The sequence below is a fragment of the Naegleria fowleri genome (assembly GCF_008403515.1).
Source record: "Naegleria fowleri strain ATCC 30894 chromosome Unknown tig1, whole genome shotgun sequence".
Classification (NCBI taxonomy): Eukaryota; Heterolobosea; class Eutetramitea; order Acrasida; family Naegleriidae; genus Naegleria; species Naegleria fowleri.
The window spans coordinates 370,540-398,188 of record NW_025407933.1 but is presented as its reverse complement, the minus strand read 5'-3'; the positions used below and the strand labels follow the sequence as shown (position 1 = coordinate 398,188).

Here is a 27,649-nt window from a genome sequence, read left to right as displayed (position 1 = left end):
CTTGAAGTAACGAGACTACCAAATTGCTCACTACTTCTCAAAAGAGGTAATTTAATTATATCAGTCAATACAAAACCCGATTCTTAAAATTTCCTCGATGACAAGTCGAGATTCTTTCAAATGCGACAAAGATTTGGGTTGGACTGATATGCTGACATGTGATGGTGAGCACGCCAATCGCTGTTGATCTTGCTCTGTCTCACTTCAAAACACATTAAAAGGACGCTGTTTGTGTCGATACCTCCCAACATCAAAAAAACAATGAAACTCAACCAACGTTGGATGCCATTATGGTTGTCCATCATTCTATTCGTCAGCATTTTCGGTTTGTGCTGTCGTCACTCAAATGCCAAATTTACCACAGATGTCCAACAAGAAGCATGTCTGCTAAATGCTGCAAGAAGACAACTCATTGGAAATGACATCCAACAATTGTCATCCATTCTTGTTCACGTTAAATTATTTAACCACGTTATCATGACAAGTGATCTTTTAAATCATTTGACAATTCTCTTCAAAAAACAAAACTACCGTGAAGACTTTCAATTCAGATCTGGTGACACTCTCGAAAGTCACAAAATTTTCACTACTCGTATCTCACACGACTTGCTCGTGAACTCACTTGCAAAGAATGATTTCATTTTGAAGACAGTGGAATGGATCAAGAGAGTTCCATCCGATGAGAGAGTGACTTTTTCAAGCTTGAGTTTGGATTCTTTGAAATTTGCCACTTTACATGTCAAGTTTGATGCATCCGAGACAAATCTCTCACAATTGAAGGATAACATTCTCCCTTCCATTCAAAGTTCTTTCCAAACTCAATTCAATAGCAGAATGTTACAACATTTGAATAGTGTTTCTTTTTCAAATGCCATTCATGCACTCACTCAGAGAGAAACTTTGAACAAACTAAGCTCACACTCGAAATTATTCAATGAATTCATGACGACCGTTCAGAACGGCCAAGAGAATCATGAAGGAGAAGCTCAAATTCTCAATAACAACCTATTCGACGAAGATCAAATGAGAAATTTCTTTCACACTCAACTCTCCAATTATTTTGACTTGAATTGGAAATTTGATGAAACTACTCCTCATTTGCTACAAGTATCATTGAACAATTTCGATCTTAATATTTGGCATTTAATTCAAACTGGTAAATTCCAAGATCATTCAAATTCACCTCTCATTCAACACTTTAAAAAGAGAGAAGATATTGAAAAGCTCTTTATGGTTCAACAACAAGAGAGCACTCCTTCTGAACTCTCTTATTTGAATGAAATGTTTAAAGACCTTTCAGAATCGATGGGCCAACAATTATTGAACTCCTTTAAATCCTTAGAGAGTGTGGATGTCATTACACGTGGTGTGAATTATCAAATTACTAATTATGGAGCAAATCAAGTACTACAATCAGGTGGAACTGACAATAGTTACATGTGGAAACAAGGAATCACTGGATTGGGTGAAATTGTGGGTGTCACTGATACAGGTGTGAATGTCAATCATTGTTTCTTTTCTCAGAGCGGTGAAAGTTATTCTCAACTGAATTTGAATAATCGAAAAATTGTTTACATTGATACTCAGAATGGAGCTGGAAATATTGTGGATGATGGTGGGCATGGTACTCACGTAAGTATTATTGTCTGTAACAATTTTTAACACATTCCAAAATTGAACGTGGTTCACACACACTTTTCATGTGCCTTGCCTTAATACTCACATCCTCATTCCCACCATCACCACATCTCTAAATAATTCAAAAAAGGTCTGTGGTACTGTGGCAGGTTATCCTATCAATTCTCCTTCTCAATCCATTTCCAATCAAATTGGTGTTGCCAAAGATGCCAAACTCTACGTTGTGGATGCTCAAAAATCATCCTCTGGTGGTCTCTACATTTCCGATCTCACTGTTTTATTGCCACGAATCTATTCCTCTGGTGCTCGTATCAGTTCCAACTCTTGGGGATGTGGCAATCCATACCAATGTACCTACGATTGTCAGTGTTACAGTTTGAATTCGGATGGTTCTCAAACACCTGTCTCTGATTCAACTTGTTTACAACAAGTGGGTCGTCGTTGTTGTCATTATTGTAATGTGTATGGCACTCAGAGTCGATCCATTGATTCTGTTCTGAATCGAATGGATGAATTGCTCTATGTCAATGCTGCTGGTAATGATGGAGACTATTCATATGATTCAACGATGGGAGATCCAGCCACTGCAAAGAATGCTCTGAGTGTTGGATCTTCGTATGCCACCACCGAGTATTACCAAATGCTCTATCCTTCAAGTAATATTAATGCAAGTGTTTTGAATATGGAGAATTTGAGTTACTTTAGTAGTCGAGGACCAACCATTGATAACAGAATTAAACCTGATGTGGTTGCTCCAGGATCGTACACTTCAAGTGCTGATTTTAAGAGTACTTGTGGTTTAGCCACCATGTCTGGTACAAGTATGGCCACACCTGCAGTGAGTGGTGCTGCTGCTCTTGTGCGTCAATATTTACTTCGAAACAATAAGCAGAAATTAATTGAATTTGAAATGTTCAACAAGACAGCCGCTCAAACACTTTCTGGTACTTTGGTGAAAGCTTTGATCATTCACTCGGCTGAAAAGATGAATGGAATGGTTCAACTTTATCCAAATTATTATCAATCATTGTCCATCATGCCAATTCCCAATAACTTTGTTGGATATGGAAGAGTGAATTTAAAACGAGTGCTCAAGTTTGACAATGATGCTACTAGTGTAGGTTTGGTTGGACGAATTGGTGTCATGAATAGGGTGGTGCTTGAGCCTGGCCTCTCAACTCAATTTGAAGTTGTGACAAACTCAGCCTCCAATAGTAACACTCTCAAAGTGACCATTGTGTGGTACGATTTGCCAGGTGCTGTGGTCAAGGGAAGCACAGATAAAAGAATTGTGAACGATTTGGATCTTAAGGTTAGCGTAAATGGAGGTAAAAAAGTGTATTATGGCAATGGAGAGCTAACACAGAACACTAATTTCGATTCTACCAACACTGTGGAAAGCGTAACCATCAATAATCTTCCAGGTGGTGTTTCTTGTGTTGTAAGCGTTGGAGCAAAAGCCTCAAACAAGGGAAGTCAAGCCTTTAGTTTGGTGGTGTCTGGTGGTTTTACTGTCAAGTCATCCCCTCAAACAGGATCATCCCTTTACCCAGGAGCATCCCCACAAACAGGAGTATCATCCCCTCAAAAAAGAGTGAATGCAGGTTCCAGAATATTGAGTGATAACATTTGGGCATTATGCATTCTCCTTTCCACTCTTCTTGTTGTGATGATGTAAATAATTAATATACAGACATCAAACAATTTATTCACTAACAATCTTTTTCACGGACAAAGCGAGAGAGTTCAAAGATTCATTGTTGCCGCTTATCTCACTAACCTTGTTGATGGCAATAAGCAACATATCTTCACGCTTCAGTCTGGAAATCATCTTGTTGTTTGTTTGGCAAATAATTAATAGAACGTTAAGCATATAGTTACAAATTCGTTTTACGCTGTTATCTGCTTCCTCATTCTCTGCCTCGTTGTCGTCAAGGGAATCAACATGACTTAATAAAATTTTCCTTATTAATCCCAAACCCGCAGACGAAAACAACTGTTCATGCGTTGAGGAGTACTGTTGAGCTAGAAGCAGTACTACATGGCATGCTGACTCTGCAATTCCTAAATCTTCATGTGAGCACAACTTCATAAATACTTGTAAATTTTCAACGAGTGCTGCGTTATTGGTGTACATGGAATCAGCTTGTTTGGAATCTTCACCCTTGTTAGAATGATGAAGAAGTTTCGCTGCTTTATAAAGCAGGTTGTCTACAATGCCTAAACAAGGCTCAAAGAAGGTGTCAACACCATTTTCAAATGCATACTTCAAAACAGCGCTTAGTTTTGAAATTATTCCTAATTTGTATAATTGATCGTAGCTCAAAACTTCAGCGTTTACGACCTTCAAAATCAATCTCACATTGTGGACGTTATTGTTTCTATGTTCGAGTTCAAAAAATTCAAAAAGCTTTGGAATCAGAGAGAAGTGGTTGATGACACTAACAAATCCTGGATTGTGCTCGGCAATGTTGTTCAATAGTTTCAAGCCGTAAAGCGGTATTGGGTCTTGGTCATCCAAAATTTGTTTGTACTTAGGGAGTAGGTTCTTTACAATGAAGTCATTAACTTGTTTTGTACACTCATGGCTTGTATCTTGTAAATTATATACATTCTTGTCGTTAAGAAATTGAACAAGGATGTCGGTAAATATTTTCAAGCATAAAAATCGAACATCTCCATTTGTGTTGTTGAGCATTTCAACTAAAGAAGGAAGCAAGGAACTAACAACAACTTTGTGGTAGGACGGCGTCATTGGTTGTCTTGACAGAGCCTCAATCACAAGAAGCACTGTATTTGATGATTCCTCCAATCCAGCTTTTGATCCAATTTGATTCAGTAACTTAGATAACTGAATAATGATGTTCTCTGTTATTAACCGTTCGCTCAATGAGGGTGTTGTCATCACAAGCAAAACAAACTCAAGATTTTTGTTTTGTGCTGCGATGGTCGAAGCACTCATGTTTTTGTCTAGCTGTTGGAAAATTTGTTGTAGCAATGATGGAATAAGCTCGCTCACTGAATCCAATAATCCGAGTAAACATGTCCTCACATATTGTTCTTTTTCCTTTGTCATTAATCTGTCCAAGCAAGCACAGAGTTTTGGACCAAAGCTCTTCACAATAAAATTAGTGTTGTTTTTAGAAATAATGAAATATGTTATCAAGCATTTAGCTCTGAGTGTGTAACTTTGATGGTCGACAAGAAGGGATAATGCATCCTCAAATGCTGGATCCTCAACCAAAGCTTTACAAAGCTTAGAGTTAGAGTCGGAGAGAAGAGCCATGTTGATGATGTTAATAGCAGATTGTTGCACTCTGATGTTACCATCTTTCAGTAAGGACATTAGTTTTTTGGGTGTAATAAGCTCAACAAGCTGCAATGACAGGGATGCCTTATTTCTTGCCATTCGTGCTAAAGAAGAAATAGCACTTCCCCTAAGGAACTCATTCTTTGAGGAAAAGAAAATTTGAAGCAGAGAAGAAATGCATTCCACAGTGGCAAACTTTTGAGAGTATTGAGGGCTCTGGGCTGCTATGTTTTCAATGGTCTTTGTAGCGTAATGTTGAACCACTTCATCAGAAAACTTCAAACTATCCACAACAGTAGTAACGATTGAGTGTGGCAAATCGACCAATGTAATTTCTTTTTGGTTAGAGGGTATCTGTGTTGCAACATAAAATACTAATTCTCCCATACATGCCAATGCTCTTCTTTTCACTTTCACACCATTATCCTTCTGCACAAGTTCAACAAACACGTCAAAGATTTCATTGTTCAACAAGTCTCCAGAGATGTATGTAGCATGTCTTACCAACAATCCTGTGACAGAGCATAACCTAACCCTTAGCATGGGTGATTTGTAAGCTTTCAACATTTTGATAAACAGTTTCATTAGGGAACTGTTCACGAGTAAATTGGATGATTGGGTGTCTGTACAAAGAGTTTCAAAGTAGCATAAGCAATTAAGTTTCACGGTGTTGTCTCCATTGGCTACCAGAGCCTTGTATATTTGCGTAAGAAAGTTTTCCAGGTCTTTTTGAGGCATGTTTAACACCTTTTTGAGAGGATGAGGCTCGAAGGGCAACTTTGTTTTGTCATACTTTGGACTTGATACTTTTTCAATTCTGGAGTTCATAATTATTGGCTTGACATAAGTGTCTGACTGATTAAACATTAGCTTTTGGACATCAGAAATGGACAATTTCAAATTCGTAACATTATTTTGGGAACTGGGCCTTCTTATAATTGGCTCCGCGCTATCCTTCTCATGATTTCTGGCATCAGATGATTCGCTGAATCCTTGTTCCTCTTCGTCCATTTCTGCATTTTCTTTTGAGAGATCATCTCCGCTTTCGTTATCAGACTCGTCGAAATTGTATTCAATGTCTGTAACTTTTTTGCCAGAAGGTTTTTCGCTTGATCGTCCGTCGTAACTTGGTCCAAGCTCTTTTTCAAGATTAGACTGAACAATCTTGGATAGCCTCATTACGTTTTCACTTTTAGAGGTTTTTGAATAAATAAGTTTAACACTATTGAGATAAACTGGAGAAGGATGGAGATGTTTCCTTAATTCTTCAGGAGGAGCCACTATTTTTTCCTTCCAAAAGGGATGTTCTCTTAATTCGTCCCATGTTATTCTGTCCAAAGAGTTTTTCTGAAGTAGAGACTTAATTAAATCATTGAGTTCCTCGCTGCAGTTTTCGATTGGTTTAAGCTCCGAGTTCAGAATTAATTCCATGGTCTGCTCTGGTGTGGAACCAACAAAAGGTGGTTTTCCCGAAGCCATTTCATAGAGAATACATCCCAAAGACCAAAAATCTGAATACACAGAATGAAATCCTCCCATCAACAGTTCTGGAGCGGTATAACAAAGAGTTCCTCGTTTTAATTTTCCATCATTTGGTTTTTCCGAAGCTGATGATGTTGTTGAAGGAGTTGTAATTGGAGACGATAAACTTTGGTCAATTTCTTTCATCAATTTTGACAATCCGAAGCCACTTAATTTCAAAATACCACATCCATCAATTAAAATGTTTGAAGGTTTCAAATCACAGTAAACAACGCCCCTAGAATGAACATATCTAAATTTTTTGATGGTAAGAGGCATATAATGCTCATCGTTTCTTTACTTACTGAAGTCCGTTGACAATATCAAGAGCAAATAAATGGATTGCTTCCTCCGGCAGCCTTTGATCTTGGGATAACAAGGTCATTAAATCTCCAGTACAGTACTCTAAAATAATCCAATAATGATTTGTTGTTTCATACCAGCTATGAAATTTCAAAACATTTGTATGAGAAAGCATGTTCAACACTTTTGCCTTATAAATTTCTCTATCTCTTCATCGAGAGGGTGCTAATTTTAAAACTTACTTCGTTGAACACCTTTTGATGGTGGTGCTTTTCAACACATTTTACTGCTGCATATTCAATAGTTTTTCGTTTTCTTCCCTTATACACCACCGATGAGCTACCCTTGCCAATCTCTTCGTAAATTTGAAAATTATCCATGTCAAGAGGATGACTATTTTTTTTTGGTCGAATTTATGCTTTTGCCGCCAATTCTAGAGTTGTATCTCTACAACAATGATGCCAAGTGCTTTATGGAACCTCTAAATTCAACGTATACAACAATAATACATATGGAAGTAACTGCACAACATGTTCGAAAACGCAAAGCAGTGTTGTGATGGATATGTCTTCTTGTTCACTGTTTTTATTGCATTTTCTCTCTGAGTATTTGATTCACCAATGTAGGAGAGGCGTTTCCTTTTGAAAGTTTCATCACCTGAGCAACAAGGAATGGGAAGGAATTGTCTTTTCCCTTCTTAATGGACTCAACCTCCTTTGGATATTGTTCAATGACTTGCACACACCATGAGGAAATTGTGTCTCTATCTGTAATTTGCTTCCATCCATGCTTTTCAGCAATGTCATTTGCCATTTCTCCACTCTTTTCATCGAACATGATCTTGATAATTTTCTTGGCCATCTTTCCTGAAATGTCCTCACATTGAATGGCATCCACAATGGATCCAATTTGAATAAAAGATACAGGACTCTCTTTTAAAGATAAACCAGCAGTGTTTAGAAGGCCCATTAACTCACTGGCGATCCAATTTGCAACTAACTTGGGATTCATTTTCTCTGATCTCCATCGTTTATCATTCAAGATACCTTCGAAAAATTCAACACCACCTTCTGTTGTTAGGAGAACATTGGCATCATAAAATGTAAGATTGTAAGGTTCACTTGTCAACCTTTCAATAACTTGATCTGGAAGAGAGGTAATAGATTTGGCAACATCTTGCACATATTCCTCTGTCAGTTCCACATACGGTAGATCTGGATCAGGGAAAAATTTGTAATCAGGAATATTCTCCTTACTTCTTAAAAGAATGGTTTCACCTTTTTTAGCATCGAACGTTCGAGTTTGCTGTTCTACTTTTTGTCCACTCGTTAACAAATCAATGTGCCTCTTAATCTCAAAATCAATAGCTCGAGGAATATTATTTGCACTCGATATGTTTTTTACCTCACATCTCGTACCACTAAGTGGGTGTTCATTGGCGCTCGCATTGTAAACCGAAACATTGACATCACATCTTAAGCTACCTTCTTCCATATTTCCATCACAAGTTCCAATATATCGCAACAAGAATTGTAGCTTTTTCACAAATAATTCTGCTTCCAAACTTGAGCTGATGTCAGGATAGGTAATAATTTCCATTAAAGGATTTCCAGCTCTGTTCAAATCGATTAATGTATAGTCAACATCATGAACAGATTTTCCAGAATCTTGCTCTACTTGAATTCTAGCAATTCTGATATACTTTGCTTGGTAAGTACCATCTCCTTGTGGAATGTCAATTCTAACTTTTCCTTCCGATATTAATGGATAAAACTGCTGTGTGATTTGATATCCAAGAGGAAGATCTGGATAAAAGTAGTGCTTTCTATCAAATTGGGAATATAGATTCACTTTGCCTCCAATCGCTAAACCTGTTTTTACAGCCTGTCTTATGCAAAATTCATTTAAAATTGGCAAAGTTCCGGGAAAGGAGGCGTCAAACAGGGTGACATTCACATTGGGCATGGAGTTTGTAAATTGTGTTGAGCCTGATGAAAACAATTTGCTATTGGATATAATTTGAGCATGAATTTCAAGACCAATGACTGGCTTGTAACCTTTTAGAACAGATTCATCTCCGCTTGTGTGGAGATACTTTTTGCTCGTGTGTTGTTCGTACTCCTTTCTTCTCCGTTCTTTGATTGATTCTCCGATCACAAAATTATTATGAAATTGAGCATAATTGTTATTTAGAAGCTGATGATTATTATTTGAAGTAATTGATGAAAGGTCATTTCTTTTGACTAATCCTGTGCAAGAATAAAACGAGGAAGAAGTGCACTTGCTTATCCGATGAGCCCTCGATTGAGAAAGGCTGGAAAACAATTTCATTTTTGTTTTTGAAAAAAATTTGAATTTTGGAATGAAATTTTTGATGACATGCCATTTACTGGTTCAACGCTTTCTTGAATTCTGACAGTTTCAGTTGTCGGCATTCCTCGAGTTTCTTCTCTATTACTGCTTTAACCTCTTTGGCAATCTTAAAATCATCAAAAACTAACTTCTTATCAAATAGTATTAATGGCGAAGCTAATGCTTGCTTCTTTTCTGCTACCAATCTCAAAGAAAACTTATTTTGCTCGTTTGTTTTCACCTATTGCAGAATATCAAGAAATTATGATGATCAATAAATATAACATACCTGAACTGAAAATAATGGTATAGTTTCTTCAACAATTCCAAAACCAACTCTGTTGATGTCCACTGTGACAATATATAAAAAATTATTGTCAAAGAATATATGGCGCATTTCTCTGTTGTCTTTCTTTGTTGGAGTTCCTCCACCATTAGGAGTCCTCGGAACTTTTTTGGGAGATGATTGTGTTACAGGAGGTAGAGGTAAGCTTTGAGGTGAGGTTATGCTGCACCGTATAGTTTCTCTGTTTACCATTACAGCCTCATCCTCTGGTAAATATTCTGGTTTTGGTTGTACAATTGATCCTAAAGAAATGGTTTCTTCTCGACCTAATATGGATTGAGTAAGAATCTTAGACTTGGAAAGAAACTCGTAAATTAATAGAAATTCATGTATGGAAAATCTGTTTGAATTTTCGATATTTGATGAGCTTCTCTGCAGGGGAATTTGATCAAAAATAGAATCTGAGCTCTCATCCTTCTCATAGTTAATTAAGACAGCTATGTCAGATATGATAGCATCTGGTCGTAGACTGTTCAGCCTCTGATACTGAGTATATTCGAGTTGGAAATTGTCCATAAATTCAAAAATATCTGATTCTGAGATGAGCTTGAGAAGGATTTCCCTACTTGAAGCAATTGTTTTCTTCATTGCTGGAAAGTGTTGCTTGGCAATAGCTATGTTATTGATAGATAAGTCACTCCAGAGATGAGAAAAAATTCTATAAATTATGTGCAGCGTATTAATTCTATTGGGTATCCTTTCAGAGACAAGCCTCCACAATGTGGAATAAAACTCATAACATTTCTGTTTTTGGTCATCTGCTAACTCTTCTAAATCGTTTGGTCTAACAATTCCATAATTTGAAAGAATATGACTAGGAGATGCTTTTAATATGATAATCAGCTCACCTTCTGCTTTTGTGAAATACTTACATTCATTACTGGCGATAGAATAAATTGTAGAAAGAGCTGTAAGTAACAAGGACTCATTGTTGTTTTCCTTATCTACTTGCTGAAGTATTGTCTCATAAAAAGAATATTCAAATCCAATGTCATTGGAAAATATCACTCCAGTTAATCTTTCAATCAGTATCTTGTGATTGAATATTGTGTACACTTGAGATATGCAGTATAAAACCGTTTCTAAAAGAAGACCGTATTTCTTTTCGTTTTGAAGTTCGCTGTTTTCAGTAATTGCTTCACCTGACAACATCACATCTCTAATTAATTTTCGAAGAGTAAAATCGACAATTGACTCTGTTATTTTTTCATCCATTCTTTCGATGTTAGTGTTAATGATATCTTTCAAGTAAAATAAATGATCTAATAAATCAGCAGAGTAATCTTCTAAAATTCTAATTGATGATTTGTTTTCTCTCGTCTTAATTATAATATAATTTAGAGATGACAATTGATCAATTAGTGAGTCTGCCAACATGGAAAAATAAGGGCCACTTGTTACATATTTATGTAATGCGGGATCCTTAACTAAAATTTTGCCACATATGGTTATTAATAATGTTACTGCTACAAAACATACCGCTGTAGGTATTCAGAGTTATTGTTCTCACTGCTATTCTAATCATACTGTCAGAGTGATTACAAAATTTAATACATTGATCGTAAAGAGGGAATCTCAAATTGTACTTTTAGGAATGAAGGATATGTGACAAAGAGCGTTCATACTGTACTTACACTATCGAAAAAGAATTGAATCATAGATTTGTCGAATTTTAGAGAAATTGTCTTCAAAAAATTGATATAATATGCAAGTAATTCCTCATCGGAAAAGTCGAGTGGATGGTTGATCAGCTCATTGATGTGATTGTTTGAAAGAAGAAAGTCTACCTCGGAAGATAAATAAATATTTTCAACAAAATTAAACCTACACATCGAGTTGGTGTTGTTCATGTTTTGAATCATAATACTAATTGACTGAATGAGTTGTTTCTTGACTTGATTAGGAGCATTTGGTTGAGAAAGAACATTGAAAAAAGAGTGAAACACATTTCTCTCAAGAAAAAGACTAAAATTCCATGATGTAAATTATATGAATTGTTAAATAAGTCAGGTACGTACTCCCAGAATTTTTCATTGTGTTTGTCTCCCCAAACCATCAACTCGGATATCGATCGTAAAGTTTCAACAACTATTTCTGCATTTGTATCGTTAATAATTTTGTTTTGTTCTAGTGTATCGCACAGCTTACTGTAATATTTCAAAATTTACAACAATATTGTTGTGTCCGATTATTTCAATTTTATTGCGATGACTTACTTGAGCGCTTCTAGGGAAAATTTCTGTGGGAAAGGGGAAGGCGAAACGAATAGTCCCGATATTAGCTTTCTCATTGTGATGCGATATTTTTTTGGGTGAATTTTCATCAATTCTCTCTCCTTATGGAGCATGGTCAATGATCATAAATCTCTTAAAGTCAAACAACTGAATACTTTGATCATGTTTCAGAGTAGAGTTGCTGTTCTCTTGGACCAAGTCCTTGATGATTTTTGGTTTTGTAAAGTGTAGCTCACTTTGTTTGATCCCTTGCTTGATGGTAAGTCATACCATATTGGACCATTTTGTATGACTTCTTTGACATCCATTCTTCTTTTTTGTCATTCGATTCGAGATCATCATGAATCACCTTCCTCCTCCCACTTGATCTTTCGAACTCACACAACACGACATGATCCAATTCAAATCACTTCACTCCCGAGAAGTGTTGTAAAGTATGCCAAACATTTTCAACGCACCAATCCAAATCTCTCGTTTTTTTGAAGGGTTTAAAAGCCCTCTCAGCCATCATGGCCCACACCGCGTCGACACACAACACGAGAGAGAAATCCTGAAGCAAAAAAATTTTGTGTCCTCATTTTTCACTCATCATCACCTTTGGTGTGCCTCTGTGTTGAAAATTGCGTAACAGCAGCTCTGTCTTTCGACATTTGGATCATCATCATCCCATTCTACGAGTAGCAGCATCATCGGTTCATTAAATTTTTCAACTGTACATATTACCTTTAGCATTAGAGAGCGGATTTAATTTTTTCTTGTATAATTACCAATGTCTAAATCAGAGTGGAAATTTCAACAGGTTTTTGGGGACAATAAGGGAGAAGAACCAGCAGATGGTATGTTATAACTGTTACTCATTATTATTGTATTTAATCATCAACACTGTTTTCACACCTTCATGTCATTATTTCTGTATTCCCGTTCTTCTTTGCAAACGCGCTTCATCATCTCTATATTTTCTCATTGTCATTTCTGAACGGGTGCGACATCCTTTTTGTTGTACTCTTTCTATGATGAACATTTCGAAACAACAAAAACAACAACAACAACAACGAATTCATCGAACTTGGTTCCTGACATCGTCGTGAACACTTTCGCTCATCTCAATATCCCGTTTACAAATACACAGATGATATAATATCAGCGTTGGAGTTTGACCGCACTGGCAATTATCTCGCTATTGGTGATAGAGGCGGAAGAGTAGTGATTTTAGATAGAACCCAGCAAAAGAAGAAAGGAGCAGATTACAAAGTATTGACAGGATTCCAAAGTCATGAAGCAGAGTTTGACTATTTGAAAAGTTTGGAAATTGAAGAGAAAATCAACAAAATTAAGTGGTATCCGTCAAAATGTAACAATAATCTCTTTTTATTGACAACAAATGGTATGTATTGTTGTTGATGACATCATCGTTATGTATTCCAATATTGACATTTCTGTGTTGTTTGCGAACATCCCTTGTTCCAAAATCACGTTTGAACTCTAACAGACAAAACTATCAAATTTTGGAAGGTCCACGAAAAACAAACAAAAACTATTTCAAATCTTAACTTGAATGGCAACATTAGAAGCGTGAGTGATGTGAAAGAGTTAAAGGTTCCTTCCGTTAAAAAGTCTGATTCCGTTACACATGCCCACACACCTAAGAAAATTTATGCAAATGCTCATGCCTATCACATCAATTCCATCTCATTTAACACTGATGGAGAAACATTCATGTCTGCAGATGATCTTCGTATCAATTTATGGCACATTAATCATGAAAAGGAAAGTCACAACATTGTAGATATAAAACCATCAAATATGGAAGACTTATCTGAGGTTATTACTTCTGCCTCTTTCCATCCAGAGCAATGCAGCACATTTTTGTACAGTAGCAGCAAGGGAACGATAAAACTTGGAGACATCAGACAATCCAGCACCTGCAACACATATGCAAAGGTATTCGAGGTTGAGGAAGATCCATCTAGCAAGACTTTCTTCTCTGAAATTATTGCATCTGTTTCTGATGCTCAATTTAGTCCAGATGGAAAATATATTCTATCAAGAGATTATATGACGCTAAAGCTATGGGACATTAAGATGGAAAATCGACCATTGAAGGTCTTTAACATGCATGAAGGTTTACGATCTAAATTGTGTGACCTTTATGAAAACGATTGCATCTTTGACAAATTCGAATGTTGTTTCAGTGGAGATGGCAACAACGTTTTGACAGGTTCCTACAAGAACCATGTTCATGTTTTTGACAAGCAAGGCAAAAATCATGATCACTTTGAAGCTTCTCCAAATCCTACCATCAAGAAACCACAGAAATCCACTGGTCTTTTGGGAAGGAAAAAGAAGAAGGATGATCAGTTCGAAACTTCAGATTTTTCAAAGAAGTGTCTCCATCTCACTTGGCACCCATCTGAAAACATTATCGCAGTGTCCTCAGTCAACAGCCTCTACATATTTGCGCAAAATTAATTCATCCCAATTTTCCATTTTGTCACCACCCAATTTCACACATTCTTTTACCTTTCTCGTCAGCAGCTTGAATTCCAACAATAAAAGAATCTTTGATTCACAATTTCATTGCATATTACCGAGCTAAATCAAAGCACAACAAACACCAGTGGTTCCATCAAAAGATGGCATATTAAATCGAACAATTCAAAATTCGGGATGATGAATATTAAATCGGGATTTTTTGTGGTTTATTTGGACCTTCAGGTAACAACTTATTCAGTCTTTCTCTTTGGTTTGGATGGAGGAGCTCTAATCTTTCTTCCTTCCTTGGAACGAACACGAACAATACGACCGTGAATAGCACAGGAAATGCAATAGTGGAGCTTGAGGTACATCTTTGGCAAAGCATATTCCTCATAAGCTGATGCGTCAGTAATATCCTTGACAGCAGCGGATTCAACCATGCTTCTAACCAAGAACTTCTTGATGGACTTGTCCTTTGGTACACTCTTACCACAGTTATCGCATCTGACTGCTCTAGTCTTACCTCTATTAACTAGAGCTCTACCATTGTTCTTTCTCTTACTGGTCATGTTTGTTTATGACTGAGCAACAACAAAAATAAGGTTTAGCAGCGCGTGAGCAAGGATAAACCTACCAATTTTTTTCGAAACAATTTTCAAAAATATTTCTGGTCAACCGAATATCAAAACTTTACAATAAAAAATTAAAGGTATCAACAAACCACACATCGCTTAGGCTGGATCTTCTCCAGAGAGATCATCACGACTCATAATGAACGTTCTGTTTGTATCATGTATTTTTAAATCATTGCTGATATTAAATATTATTTAAACAGGAATACAACTCATGGATCATGATGATGGCAAGTGAAAGCACTAAACACCGCTGTCGTTGTATGCCATTCGCGCCTTTTTGATTTTACAGACCAAACGAAAAAAAATTCATGATGAAGAAGGGCTTTCAATTCAACCAAAACACCACGAACAGTTTTTGGGGCGGTGCTTCATTGGCAAATAACAACGAAAATGAAGGATCCAATATGAACATGTCAAAAAAGACCCTGCCCGACGAGTTATCAATGAAAGCGGAACAGTCCATGTTCTCAAAAACCTTAAAAACTCGATTGTATTCCAACAGGGATGAAAAACTCTCAATAGGATGTGAAAATATAACATTTTCAAAAGTGTCAAATGTTCAAAAACCTAAGGATATTAATAACGATTTATTTCCGGCGCAAAAGAAAGTGAAACCAAATGAACTGGATTTTCTCAACAAAACCGATGAAACTATGCAACTTGTAAATATCAGAAGTTCAACACCTCTCAATAGAATTCAACAAAATGATGACAAAGCTGAAAAGGTTGACAAGAATTTAATCAAACTAAAACCAATAGGGATTCAATCACCTCGTGTAGAGATAGACAACAACTTGATCAATTCTGGAAGGAAGAATCCCATGTGGTTTATTGGTAAGTTTCTTCTATGCATGTTCGTTCAGTACCTGGCTAAATCAAATTTAATCAAGATCGAATCAAGAAAAATCCGTCAAGTATGGAGTATGTCTATCTTGTGCCACTTCAAGAGGATACCACCGAACCTTATAATCCATACAAATTACAAATTGTGCCCCATTCATTTATAAATGACAAGGCTGATTACTATACAATGAGCGCAAGTGGAGTGACGCACTTTATAAATGGAGAAGCAGATTTTACACCTCTTTCAAGATGGATTCAAGAACATGACACTTTCCAAAAGATATTGAAAATTAAATTTTTCAAAAACTTTAGAAAGTGGAAGGCCTTTTACTTTTTTAAAAAGATGATAATAAGAAAGAATAGAGCGTTGGCTTCAGCAACACTTACTGAACGACTATTTTTTATTAATAACTGTAAAGCAATGAGAGATATTCGTATGGAATGCATTAAAATTACTGAATTGGAACTATTCAAAGACAATAAGGGAGACACTTTGACAGTAGATGAATTTTCTAAAATACAAGAAACTCAGAAAGACGAAATTTCAAAACGGCTTTTAGAAATATGTGAAAACATTACGGATATTACTTATGAGGCATGTAGGGACACAATGATAGCCGCTGGTTTTGGAGATAGATTCAGCGACCTTGAGCAAATTCCAGACCCTGAACAAAAACACAAAGAGTTCTCTGGCTATAATCAGGCGCAAAAAAACCAAGATGAAATGGAGGAAGATGATGCTGACGACAATGCACCATTGAATAGGTCAACAAGAGCTGTTTCATCAAAGAGAGGAAATAGAGGAAATCTTGCAACCAATTATCCGTCTTATAATATGACATATACAGAGAAGTCATTGAAGAGAAAAGTGTGCAAGAGAATTATTAACTTTATCAGACTTGCAGATTTTCTTGTTTTAGATGCGCTGATAGAACTTGTTGAAAAGTCTGTTGAAAGAATTTTAAACAAAATTACCACGCTCTCCAAGAATAGCGAAAAAGATATAGAAGAGGAAATTATGCAACTAGGACTAATTGGAACTGACGATCTTGAAATTGTTCCTCTCTTCAAGGTTGAGATACGGTTGAATGATCAAAGGTTGCAAATTCTTCCATCCCGAGAGCAATTTGATAAGAGAGTTGCAAAAGTAATAGAAGGATTTTTTGATGCAATCAAAATAGAAAAATTCATAACCAAGAAAAAATTCGAAGAGTACACTGATCCTGTTGTCAACGATAAAGGAGCAGAAGCAATTGTTAGTGAGGGCATAACTATAAAGGAGAGAATTGTAAGAAGAGAGTCATACGATAGACTTGTGAAGAGTATTAAGGAAACTATGTCATTGGCTTTTAAAGACGTGGAAAAATATGCAAAAGAATACGAGCCTCTCAAGATTAAGCACTTGGAGAATAAGGAAATGTTGGAGACGGACATGACTGTCATAAAGGAAAAAGATTATCCTTTAGAATGGTTCCAAGCAGAAATGAACAAATATAAGGAGCAGGATATAGAGGTCAAACAAATGAGAACATACAAGTACAAAGGAATTTTCTATGTTGACACCCAGAAGCTGAAAGAAACCTTTTTACCCTCTCCTGGCGAATGTCTTTTGAAACTTCATAAAATTTTACCAGAGCTTTCAAAAGAGAAGAACATAGCCCTCTACAAGAAGCTAGAAAAATCTATGGAGAGATTCAAAGCATTTCCTGCATCTGTGGAAGACTTTGTAGAGTTCTTGCACTTTGTCGAAAAGACGGTGGCAAGTTTAGACGATTTGGAAACTGAATTCAAAACCGTTTTCGACTTTTACAAATTAATGGAAGAAGAAAAAGTGAAAGTACCGCTAGAAGACAAAAACTTTTTCCAAGACTATACAGTTTCTACGATTTCAACGTTAAGATCTTCTATCAGCAGAGCTGAAGACAGCAAAGAGGATCGTATCAATAAGTTTTCTGTAGATTTAAAGAGAAAGATTGATGACTTAAGAGGAGAAATTCAAGACTTTTCCGAAAAGTCGAAAGATGCGATGGTGTTTGAAGTCAATAACACAGAATCTCTTGAAAGAATAGAAGAAGTAATTGCATACCTAACGGACTTGAAGAACGGAATGGATAAAGCTCAAAAGAGATTTGCAGAGCTTGTAGGATATCAGGAACTATTTAAAGTCAAACCTGATACAATCGACGAGATGCCTTCAATTTCTAAGGAAATAGATCTCAAACTAAAGCTCTGGACTACGATGAAGAGCTGGATCATCTTTGAGTCGGAAAACAAATGTAAAATATTCAAGGAAGTTGTTGCAGAGGATATCAAGAGAAACGTAGATCAATTCCAATACACTGCTTCACATCTTCAAAAGAATAGCGAAACAGAAAACCCTGTTATATCCAAGTTATTGGATTACACAGACCACTGGAGAATAGTTTTACCTATTATTGAAGATCTTAAGAACGTCTCACTCAGGACAAGACATTGGAGAGTGTTAGACAATATTGTTGGTACAACAATCTCAGAGAGAAACTTTGAATTAAGTCTTTTATTTGATCCTGACATTGTCGATAAGAGAAAGAAGATACAAGAGGTTTCTGAACAAGCATCTAACGAAGCATCTCTTGAAGAGCAGCTGAAAAAAGTCAAAGAAAATTGGTTCAAAGCAGAGTTTCCAATTGTTGCTCACAAGGATATGACGATCATTGGAAGCGTAGAAGACATTGTAGCTCTATTAGAGGACGATAGAATTGTGCTTTCAACTATTTTGAGCTCGAGATTTGTCGCAGCTATAAAGGATCAGGTGGAAGAGCTATACAACGACCTTAATCTGATATATGCAACTATACATGAAATTATTTATTGCCAAAGGAAATGGATGTACTTAGAGAACGTCTTTGTGTCAGCTGATATTGCAGCAGAGTTGAAAGAAGATCACAAATTGTTTGTATCCATTGATAGGTTCTACAAAGAGGCAATGAAGAGAGCAAAGGAAGTTAAGAATGTTCATCGAGTGATTATTGGAGCTGAATCCTCTGTGAAAAGCTCTCTATATGATAAGCTGAAAGGTCACAACATGCATCTTGACAAGATTGAAAAGAGCTTGGAAGAATACTTAAAAAAGAAGAGAAATCTATTTCCAAGATTTTATTTCTTGTCTAATGAAGATTTGATAGACATACTTTCTCATACAAGCAACCCACAGGCCGTTCAACCTTATTTACCACAATGTTTTGAAGGTATGAAGTCATTAGACATTGATTCTTCCAAGTATGTCAAAGGAATGGTCTCTAAGGAGGGTGAAAGAGTTCAATTTGTTTCTACTACAACAAGAGCTGATGATGTGGTTGAGGACTGGTTGAGAGAAGTCGAACAACATATGTTCGACACTCTACGTCAATTCATGAAACGTGCAGTTCGTGATTATCCAAAGAAAGAAAGAACAGTATGGATGAGAGATCATATTGCTCAAGTTGTTCTAACTGTATCTCAAATATTTTGGTGTTATGAAGTTACAAATTGTTTAACCTCAGAAAACCCAAAGAAGGAGCTTGAAAAATTTTATGAAAAATCAATTACTCTCTTGAATGATTTGGCGTATCTAACTAGAACAAAGCTCTCTTCAAACGAACGCAAGCTTATTGGAACTATGATTATTTTGGATGTACATGCAAGAGACGTGGTTAAATCAATGATTGAAGAAGGAGTAGATGATGTAAACAATTTTGGTTGGTTAAAACAGCTTAGATTCTATTGGGAGTCAGATGTAGATGATTGCATTGTGCGACAATCCAACTCTGTTTTCAGATACGGATACGAATATGGAGGAATACAATCAAGACTTGTCATCACTCCTCTCACAGACAGAGTTTACATGACACTAACAGGAGCATTACATCTTAACTTGGGAGGAAGTCCAGAGGGGCCAGCAGGAACGGGTAAAACAGAGTCAGTCAAAGATTTAGCGAAGGCTCTTGCAAGGCCTTGTGTTGTATATAATTGTAGTGAAGGTGTTACATACACAATGATGTACCAGTTTTTCAGTGGTATTGTCCAAGTAGGTGCATGGGCATGTTTTGACGAATTCAATAGAATCAATGCTGAAGTGCTGTCTGTTATAGCCACTCAATTGCTTACAATTCAAGATGCACTAAAGGCGAAAAAGACAAAGTTTTTCCTTGAAGATGACCAAGAAATTTCTCTTAGAAGCACTTGTGGAGTTTTTATTACAATGAATCCAGGTTATGCAGGAAGAACAGAACTACCTGACAACTTGAAGGCACTATTCAGACCTGTTGCAGTCATGTTGCCTGATTATAGAATGATTGCAGAAGTTATTTTATTTTCAGAGGGATATCAAGATGCATTACCTTTATCAAGAAAAATGACACAGCTCTACAAGTTGTCAAACGAGCAGTTGTCAAGCCAAGATCATTACGATTTTGGTATGAGAGCGATGAAGTCTGTTTTAGTTATGGCAGGTGAATTGAAAAGAGCCAATCCACATCTCAGTGAAAGTACTACATTGATGAAGGCTATGATTGACAGCAATCTTCCCAAATTTGTAAAGGAAGACGTGTCACTCTTTCAAGGAATTGTGTCTGATCTATTTCCAGGTATTGATGCTCCTGTTGAAAAGAACGCCGAACTTGAGGCAGGACTATTGCATATCATAGAGAGAAGAAAACTCGAGCCAGTACCAGCATTTGTCAAGAAGATTGTTCAGTTTTTCGACACGCTCATTATTCGCCATGGTGTTATGCTCGTAGGTCCAACTGGAGGAGGAAAAACGGAGATAAGAACTGTTCTCGGAGATACCATGAATTATTTAAAGGATGAATTGAATTCAACAGCTAATCACGTGAATAGAGTGCAACAATTCTTGCTAAACCCAAAATCCATTACTTATGGAGAACTGTACGGGGTCTTGAACATGACCACACAAGAATGGTTTGATGGACTAATTCCACACTTTGCAAGAAAGGCCACAAAGGATACAAGTGACGACAAAAAGTGGATCATTTTTGATGGTCCTGTAGATACCTTATGGATTGAAAGTATGAACTCTGTTCTTGATGACAGCAAACTGTTGTGTTTGGACAATACTGAACGAATCCAGCTTAATGACAAAATAAGCTTTATTTTTGAGGTTCAAGACTTAGCTGTGGCTTCACCTGCAACAGTTAGTAGATGTGGAATGGTATTCGTAGATCCTACTGAGCTAGGATGGAGACCTTATGTATCATCTTGGCTAAAGAACTCAAAAATTAGTTCAAGTCATGCTGACCTCAAAGAATTGTTGGAAAAGATGTTTGATGAGTTCGTTCAAGATGGTTTGGATTTCATCAGAAATCAATGTGAAGAAGATGTACCAAGCACAAATTTGAATTTGGTAACTAGTTTGTGTGGACTTATGGACGCGTTGTTGCTTGATCATTTTGAAAAGCTCGAATCAGAGAAGAGCAAGCAATTAATGAGTCTAGTGTTCGTCTTTTCATATGTTTGGTCAATTGGAGCAAATATCATCGATAGCTCCATGATTGAGTTCGACAGATTTGTTAAAGAGAAATTCAAAAAGTCTGGTTTAGTACCATCAAATGGAACATGTTATGACTTCTTTGTTGACTTTGACTCTGTTTGCTTTGTAAATTGGGAGATACTGAAGCCTGAATTTAAATACTCGAGTGAGGTACCTTTTTATGAAATAATTGTTCCCACGGTTGACACTGTTAGATACTCCTACCTTATCCAGACATTAATGAAGAGCGAGAAACCAACACTTTTCAACGGAAGAACAGGTGTTGGTAAAACAATTTTGATCAACAATGCCCTACAATCTTATGAGTTCAAGCGTCATAACGAATCATTTACTACTGAACTTGTTTCGGTTCAATTTTCTGCTAGAACTGACAGTGGAAGAACGAGAGAAATGATTGAAAGTAAGCTAGTGGAGAAAAAGAAAGCCTTATACGCTCCTCCTGGCAAGAAAGTTGTCATATTTATCGATGATCTGAATATGCCTAATCTTGAACAATTCGGAGCACAACCTCCTATAGAATTGATAAGGCAAATGATTGGATGTGGAGGATTCTATGATGTTTCGAATAGAGAGGAGTTCCCATGGAAGGTGGTTCATGATTCAACAGTTGCAGCTGCATGCGGTCCTCCAGGAGGCGGCAGAAATCCAACAACGCCTCGCTTATTACGATTGTTCCACTTGTTACGAATTCCTGAGTTATCAAAGAATAGTATGACCATTATATTTGAAAGTATTTTAGATGGGTTCTTTTCTTCTCATTCATTCTCTGAAGAAATTAGAGGGCTAACAAAACCACTAGTTAAAACAGCAATAGAACTCTATGGAAAGGTGTGTGATAGATTTAGACCTACACCAAACTGTGCCCATTACACATTCAATCTTCGAGATTTGTCTAAAGTTTTCCAAGGAATGCTTCAAATGAATCCGAACAATGCCAAGGATTCAAACACAATTTTGAAACTTTTTTCTCACGAGACTTCCAGATGCATGTTTGATAGACTTATTAATACCCATGACAGAAGCGATTTTACAGCGATGATTATTGATTTATTGAAGCGATATTTCAAAGGACAAAATTGGGATGAGAATGACTTTATGGGCGAGAACGCCATCTTATTTGGCAACTTTATGGACCAAGGAGATAGCGAGGAGAAACTTTATCAACAAATTAATGTTACCAAGCTTCCGGCTGAGCTAGACGATTACCAAATGAGATATAACCTAAATAACGCAGGACAACTTGATCTTGTCTTTTTCCCGGACGCATCTAAACACATTACAAGAATTACCAGAATTCTATCACAAAAAAGAAGTAATGCATTGCTTATTGGAGTTGGAGGTTCAGGAAAACAAAGTCTTACCAGATTATCCTCATTTATTGTCGGATACAAAACATTCGAAATTAGTTTGAAGAGAAATTATGATATTGAAGACTTCAGAGAGGATCTGAGAAACTTATTTAGAATGGCAGGAGGAGTAGAAGGTGGTCCAGTTGTTTTTCTTATTACTGACGCCCACATTGTGGATGACTCATTCCTTGAAGATATCAACAATATTCTAAATACTGGAGAGGTTCCAAATCTTTTCCCTTCAGATGAAAAAGAGAAGTTAATCAATGAAATTAGACCAATTGCACAGAAAGCAGGTGTATCAGAAAATAGAGATGCGATATTCTCTCACTTCATCAAAAGAGTTAGAGACAATTTACATATTGTTATATGTATGAGTCCTGTTGGTGATGATTTCAGAAGAAGAATTAGAATGTTCCCATCGTTAGTCAACTGCACAACTATTAACTGGTTTGATGAATGGCCGGCAGTTGCCCTTAGAGGAGTAGCCCAAAGAAAATTTGAAAAAATTAATGTTGGAAACGAGAATCTCAAACAAAGAATTGTCGATACTTGTGTGTTAATTCATAGAGACGTTGTGGACATCACGAAGAAGTTCGAAGAAGAAACAAGACGAAAGTTTTATATTACTCCATCACATTACCTAGAGTTTATAAACTTTTATGGAGATTTGTTGGAAGAACAGCGTCTGGAGCTAAAAGAAGCGAAAGACAAACTTCAAAAAGGTTTATTTACTCTACAAGAAGCAAATAACAAAGTTGCCTCGTGTGAAAAGGAAATTGAGCAACTTCAGCCTATTCTTGAGCAGAAGACTATTGAAAATACAGCTATTACTAAGGAGGTACTGGAAAAGAAAGCTCAAGCTGACAAAGACAATGAAATCATTTCTGCGGAAAAGAAGGAAATTGATGAAAAGGCGAAAATAGCTGAGGCAATGAAAAAAGACGCTGATGATAAGCTAAAAGATGTTCTTCCTGCACTTGAAGAAGCAGAAAAGGCAGTTAGTGAACTTGGAGGTCCTGAGCTTAACATGATTCGGTCGTATCAAAATCCTGTAATGCCTGTGAAGACAACACTTGAAGGAGTATTAATTCTGTTAGGTGAGAAAAAGACCGATTGGGAGGCTGCTCAAAAAGCAATGAGCGCAATGGACTTCAAAAAGAGAATCTTGACCTTCAAGGAAACCATGAAAGAACGAGTTACTCCTCAAATCGTTGCCAAGATTAAGAAATTAATGAAAGACGAGAACTTCCAAGAAGCTGTTGTTTATAAGGCTTCTGGACCAGCAGGATCTCTTTGCAAATGGGTGAGAAAAATGGTAGAATACTATGAGGTTGAAAAAGTTGTACAACCATTAATGGAGAGTGCTGCTGCTGCCCAGGAAGAGCTGGAAAAATTATTGTCAACTCTAAGAATCAAAGAAGCTGAGCTCCAAAAGAAAACAGAATATCTTGCACAACTTCAAAAACAACTCGAAGAAAATAATAGGGAGAAAATAATGCTTCAAGAGCAGAAAGAAATTTCAGAAAGAAGATTGGTCGCAGCTAAAAAACTCACAGTTTCTCTTAAAGAAGAATACGAAAGATGGACACTCTCTGTTGCTGAATTTGATGAACGAATCAAAAACATAGTTGGAGACATGTTTATTGCTTCAGCATTCATCATTTATTGTGGTCCACTGACATCTCCATACCGAAAAGAATTGCTCGACAAATGGTGTGAATATTGCAAAGAACATAGCATACCATTCAGTGATAACTATTCTTTAGACAAGGTGATTGCAGATCCGATTGGCATCAGAGATTGGGGCATGCAAGGTTTACCAATGGATCATTATTCAATCCAAAATGCCATTATCGTAACTAGAACAAAGAGATGGCCTCTATTGATCGATCCTCAGGAACAAGCAAACTCTTGGATCAAAAATATGGAAAAAGGAAACACCTTAAAATTGCTGAAGCAATCAGAGGATAATTATATCAAAACCTTAGAGAGTTATATCACAACAGGAAAACCAGTAATGATCGAAGGATTAGCAGAAAAAATTGATCCAACTCTTCAACCCATTTTGAACAAGGAAGTGTTCAAGAGCAAAGGAAAGCTTGTAATGAAAATAGGAAATGCTGAAATTGACTTTAGTCCTTCATTCAAGTTGTATCTCACCACTAAGCTCTCTAATCCTCACTATCTGCCAGAAATTTGTAATAAGGTGACTCTTGTCAACTTTACTGTTACAACAAAGGGATTAGAGGACCAACTTCTTGCGGATGTAGTGAGAATTCTCGAGTCTAGTCTGGAAGAAGAAAGAGACAGACTTATTGTAAGCGTTGCAGACGACAAAAAGACCCTGAAAAAGATCGAAAAGAAGATTCTTGACAGTCTGTCATCAGTTAAAGAAGATGAAAATATTTTGGACAAAACTCAAATCATCAAATCTCTTGACGATTCCAAAAACACATCAAATGTTATCAAAGACAGAGTCAAGGACGCTGCAGAAACAGAGCTTAAAATTGATCAAGCAAGAGAAAAGTATAGAATTATTGCAGTCCGTGGCTCGATTTTGTACTTTGTTTTGGCTGATTTAGCGAATATTGATCCAATGTATCAATATTCATTAGAATACTTCAAAGACATATTCAATAAGTGTATTCGACAGACTAAGGAGCAACATCACGATCTCTCGACAGAACAACTTCTTCCAATTCTCATATCCAATATCACAGAGTATATTTTCACAAATGTTTGCAGAGGTTTATTTGAAAAGGATAAGATTATATTCTCATTCCTTATTTGCACAAGAATTTTATTGTATGATCAAGTCATCGATGAAAACGAATGGCTATTGTTCCTCAGAGGTGCCCCATTGACTTATGATAGTAAGAATGAGCTTTCTAATTGGCTGTCAGATTTGTCCTGGAATTTGTTGACTGCTCTTGACGCAGAAATTCCTCAACTGAAGGGACTTAAAGCTTCAGTGACAGGAAATCTTTTCACCTGGAAGAAATACTTTGAGGATACTGAAGCATATGGTAAAGAGTTACCATTTGCTTGGGAAGAGAAAATTAAGCCTTTCCACAAATTACTTCTCATTAAGTGTTTCGCAGAAGAGCAAGTATTATTAGCCAGCAAAGAGTTTGTCAAAAACCATCTGGGTGAGTCATTCATAAGACCTCCTGGATTAGATCTCGAAAAAGCCCTCAGTGACTCAACCCCAAGTACTCCAATAACATTTATCCTTTCTCAAGGTGCAGACCCTACCAGCATGTTAAAACGATTTGCAGCTGAAAAAGAGCATGAGCTGCATATCAAATCTCTTGGACAAGGTCAAGAAGTTTCTGCTAAAAAACTGATCGAAAGAGGAAGAAAGAATGGCGAATGGGTACTGCTTCAAAATTGCCATTTGTTTGTATCCTTTATGCCAACGTTGGAGAATATAATTGCTGAGTTTTCTTCACCAATGGCAGTTGTTCACAAAGATTTCAGATTATGGTTAACATCAATGCCCTCTAAGGATTTCCCAATACCTATTCTTCAAAACAGCGTGAAAGTAACAAATGAACCTCCAAAGGGTTTAAGATCTAATCTCGCTAGAACCTATAACGAAATATCTGATGAGTACTTTAATGGCTTTGAAGAAAGCGAGAAATTCCCTGAATGTAGTAAGAAACTCGCATTCAGAAAGCTTTTGTTTGGCTTGTGTCTGTTCCATGGCGTTATTCAAGAACGTAAGAAATTTGGTCCTCTTGGTTGGAACATCAAGTACGAATTCAACGATTCAGATTTAAGCGTTGCACAGTTGTGGTTAAAAATGTTCCTCAAAGAGCGTGAAAACATTCCTTGGGATTCTTTAAATTATGTGATTGGTGAAATTGTGTATGGTGGAAGAGTGACAGATCCAAATGATCGAAGAGTGTTACTCACCATCCTATCTCAATATTTCTCAAACAGAATTCTTTCTCATGATTACAAGTTTGCTCCTTCTGATATTTACAGAATTCCTTCTTCGGATCCTATTGATGACTACAGACAATTTATTTCATCTCTTCCAGATAATGATGAACCTGCCATTTTCAACATGCATCAAAATGCTAATATGGTATTCCAAATGCAAGAAACACATTATTTAATTTCTACAGTGATGGGAACTCAATCTGTGAGCTCAGGAGGTTCCAAACAACATCATATGGAATATATTGTGACTGAAATTGCAAACAGTAAGTATTATGCAATTGTTAAACTTTAGCAAAGTGACACTTTCATTTAGAAATTTTGTCTAAACTTCCTGAAAATCTCAGTAAATCTGAGGCTGGAAAGAATACTTTCATTCGTACTGAAAAGGGAGCTATGCATTCACTATCCACAGTATTAAGTCATGAAATGATGAAATTCAACAAATTGCTTGATAAGATTAGAAGTACTTTAACTGAACTTCAAAAAGCGATAAATGGACTTGTTCTCATGTCTAGTGAGCTCGAAAAAACATTTAAGAGTCTCTTGAATAATGAAGTACCTGACTTGTGGGCAGCCTACCCTTCAAGAAAACCACTTGGTTCTTGGATAGAAGATTTAGTGGAGAGAGTTGCTTTTATGAGAAATTGGTTGAGAAATGGTCTTCCAAAGGTATTCTGGTTGTCTGGATTCTTCTTCCCACAAGGATTCTTCACTGGAGTGTTACAAACGTATGCCAGAAAGTACAATGTTGAAATTGATTCTTTGTCATTCAGTTTTAGAATCATGCATGAAATGACTCCAGAAGAAATTGAAGAAGGTCCTGAGGATGGTGTCTATGTGTATGGTTTGTATTTGAATGGAGCAAAATGGAACAAAGATAAGGAGACGTTGGAGGAATCAGATAATGGTGAAATGAATGTGAAAATGCCAATCATTCATTTCCTTCCAGAAAAGAATCACAAAACCTCTCCAAAATGCTACGAGTGTCCTCTGTACAAGACAAGCGAGAGAAAGGGTAAACTTTCATCGTTGGGTCAATCCACGAACTTTGTGATTAGCGTCGAGTTGCCAACTGAAAAACCTCCATCTCACTGGGTCTCTGAAGGTGTTGCCATGCTCTGTCAGCTTGATATTTAAAAACTCAATAAAATCAAACACTTAAAAA

The 27,649-nt window shown here is 36.6% G+C and overlaps 7 protein-coding genes across 7 annotated transcripts; 3 read left to right on the top strand and 4 right to left on the bottom strand.

The window, feature by feature from the left end:
• Positions 1–261: 261 nt before the first annotated feature.
• On the top strand, positions 262–3,316 carry FDP41_000177 (uncharacterized protein; the record flags this gene model as incomplete). Its single annotated transcript, XM_044704890.1, has 2 exons — positions 262–1,632; positions 1,769–3,316. 2 exons carry the CDS (start codon positions 262–264, stop codon positions 3,314–3,316), a joined length of 2,919 nt encoding a protein of 972 aa, XP_044569851.1.
• A 27-nt stretch (positions 3,317–3,343) lies between these two features.
• On the bottom strand, positions 3,344–7,152 carry FDP41_000176 (uncharacterized protein; the record flags this gene model as incomplete). The annotated part of the gene is made up of 3 exons (XM_044704879.1): positions 3,344–6,722; positions 6,775–6,872; positions 7,015–7,152. The coding sequence occupies 3 exons, from the start codon at positions 7,150–7,152 to the stop codon at positions 3,344–3,346; spliced, it is 3,615 nt and encodes a 1,204-aa protein (XP_044569850.1).
• Positions 7,153–7,357: 205 nt separating this feature from the next.
• On the bottom strand, positions 7,358–9,103 carry FDP41_000175 (uncharacterized protein; the record flags this gene model as incomplete). The annotated part of the gene is made up of 1 exon (XM_044704868.1): positions 7,358–9,103. One exon carries the CDS (start codon positions 9,101–9,103, stop codon positions 7,358–7,360), a length of 1,746 nt encoding a protein of 581 aa, XP_044569849.1.
• Positions 9,104–9,158: 55 nt separating this feature from the next.
• Positions 9,159–11,760, bottom strand: FDP41_000174 (uncharacterized protein; the record flags this gene model as incomplete). Its single annotated transcript, XM_044704857.1, has 7 exons — positions 9,159–9,365; positions 9,414–10,897; positions 10,950–11,055; positions 11,105–11,253; positions 11,299–11,435; positions 11,489–11,617; positions 11,687–11,760. 7 exons carry the CDS (start codon positions 11,758–11,760, stop codon positions 9,159–9,161), a joined length of 2,286 nt encoding a protein of 761 aa, XP_044569848.1.
• A 713-nt stretch (positions 11,761–12,473) lies between these two features.
• Positions 12,474–14,173, top strand: FDP41_000173 (uncharacterized protein; the record flags this gene model as incomplete). The annotated part of the gene is made up of 3 exons (XM_044704846.1): positions 12,474–12,540; positions 12,834–13,088; positions 13,194–14,173. 3 exons carry the CDS (start codon positions 12,474–12,476, stop codon positions 14,171–14,173), a joined length of 1,302 nt encoding a protein of 433 aa, XP_044569847.1.
• A 254-nt stretch (positions 14,174–14,427) lies between these two features.
• FDP41_000172 (uncharacterized protein) lies at positions 14,428–14,748 on the bottom strand (the record flags this gene model as incomplete). The annotated part of the gene is made up of 1 exon (XM_044704835.1): positions 14,428–14,748. One exon carries the CDS (start codon positions 14,746–14,748, stop codon positions 14,428–14,430), a length of 321 nt encoding a protein of 106 aa, XP_044569846.1.
• Positions 14,749–15,125: 377 nt separating this feature from the next.
• FDP41_000171 (uncharacterized protein) lies at positions 15,126–27,621 on the top strand (the record flags this gene model as incomplete). Its single annotated transcript, XM_044704824.1, has 3 exons — positions 15,126–15,648; positions 15,705–26,747; positions 26,798–27,621. The coding sequence occupies 3 exons, from the start codon at positions 15,126–15,128 to the stop codon at positions 27,619–27,621; spliced, it is 12,390 nt and encodes a 4,129-aa protein (XP_044569845.1).
• Positions 27,622–27,649: the final 28 nt, after the last annotated feature.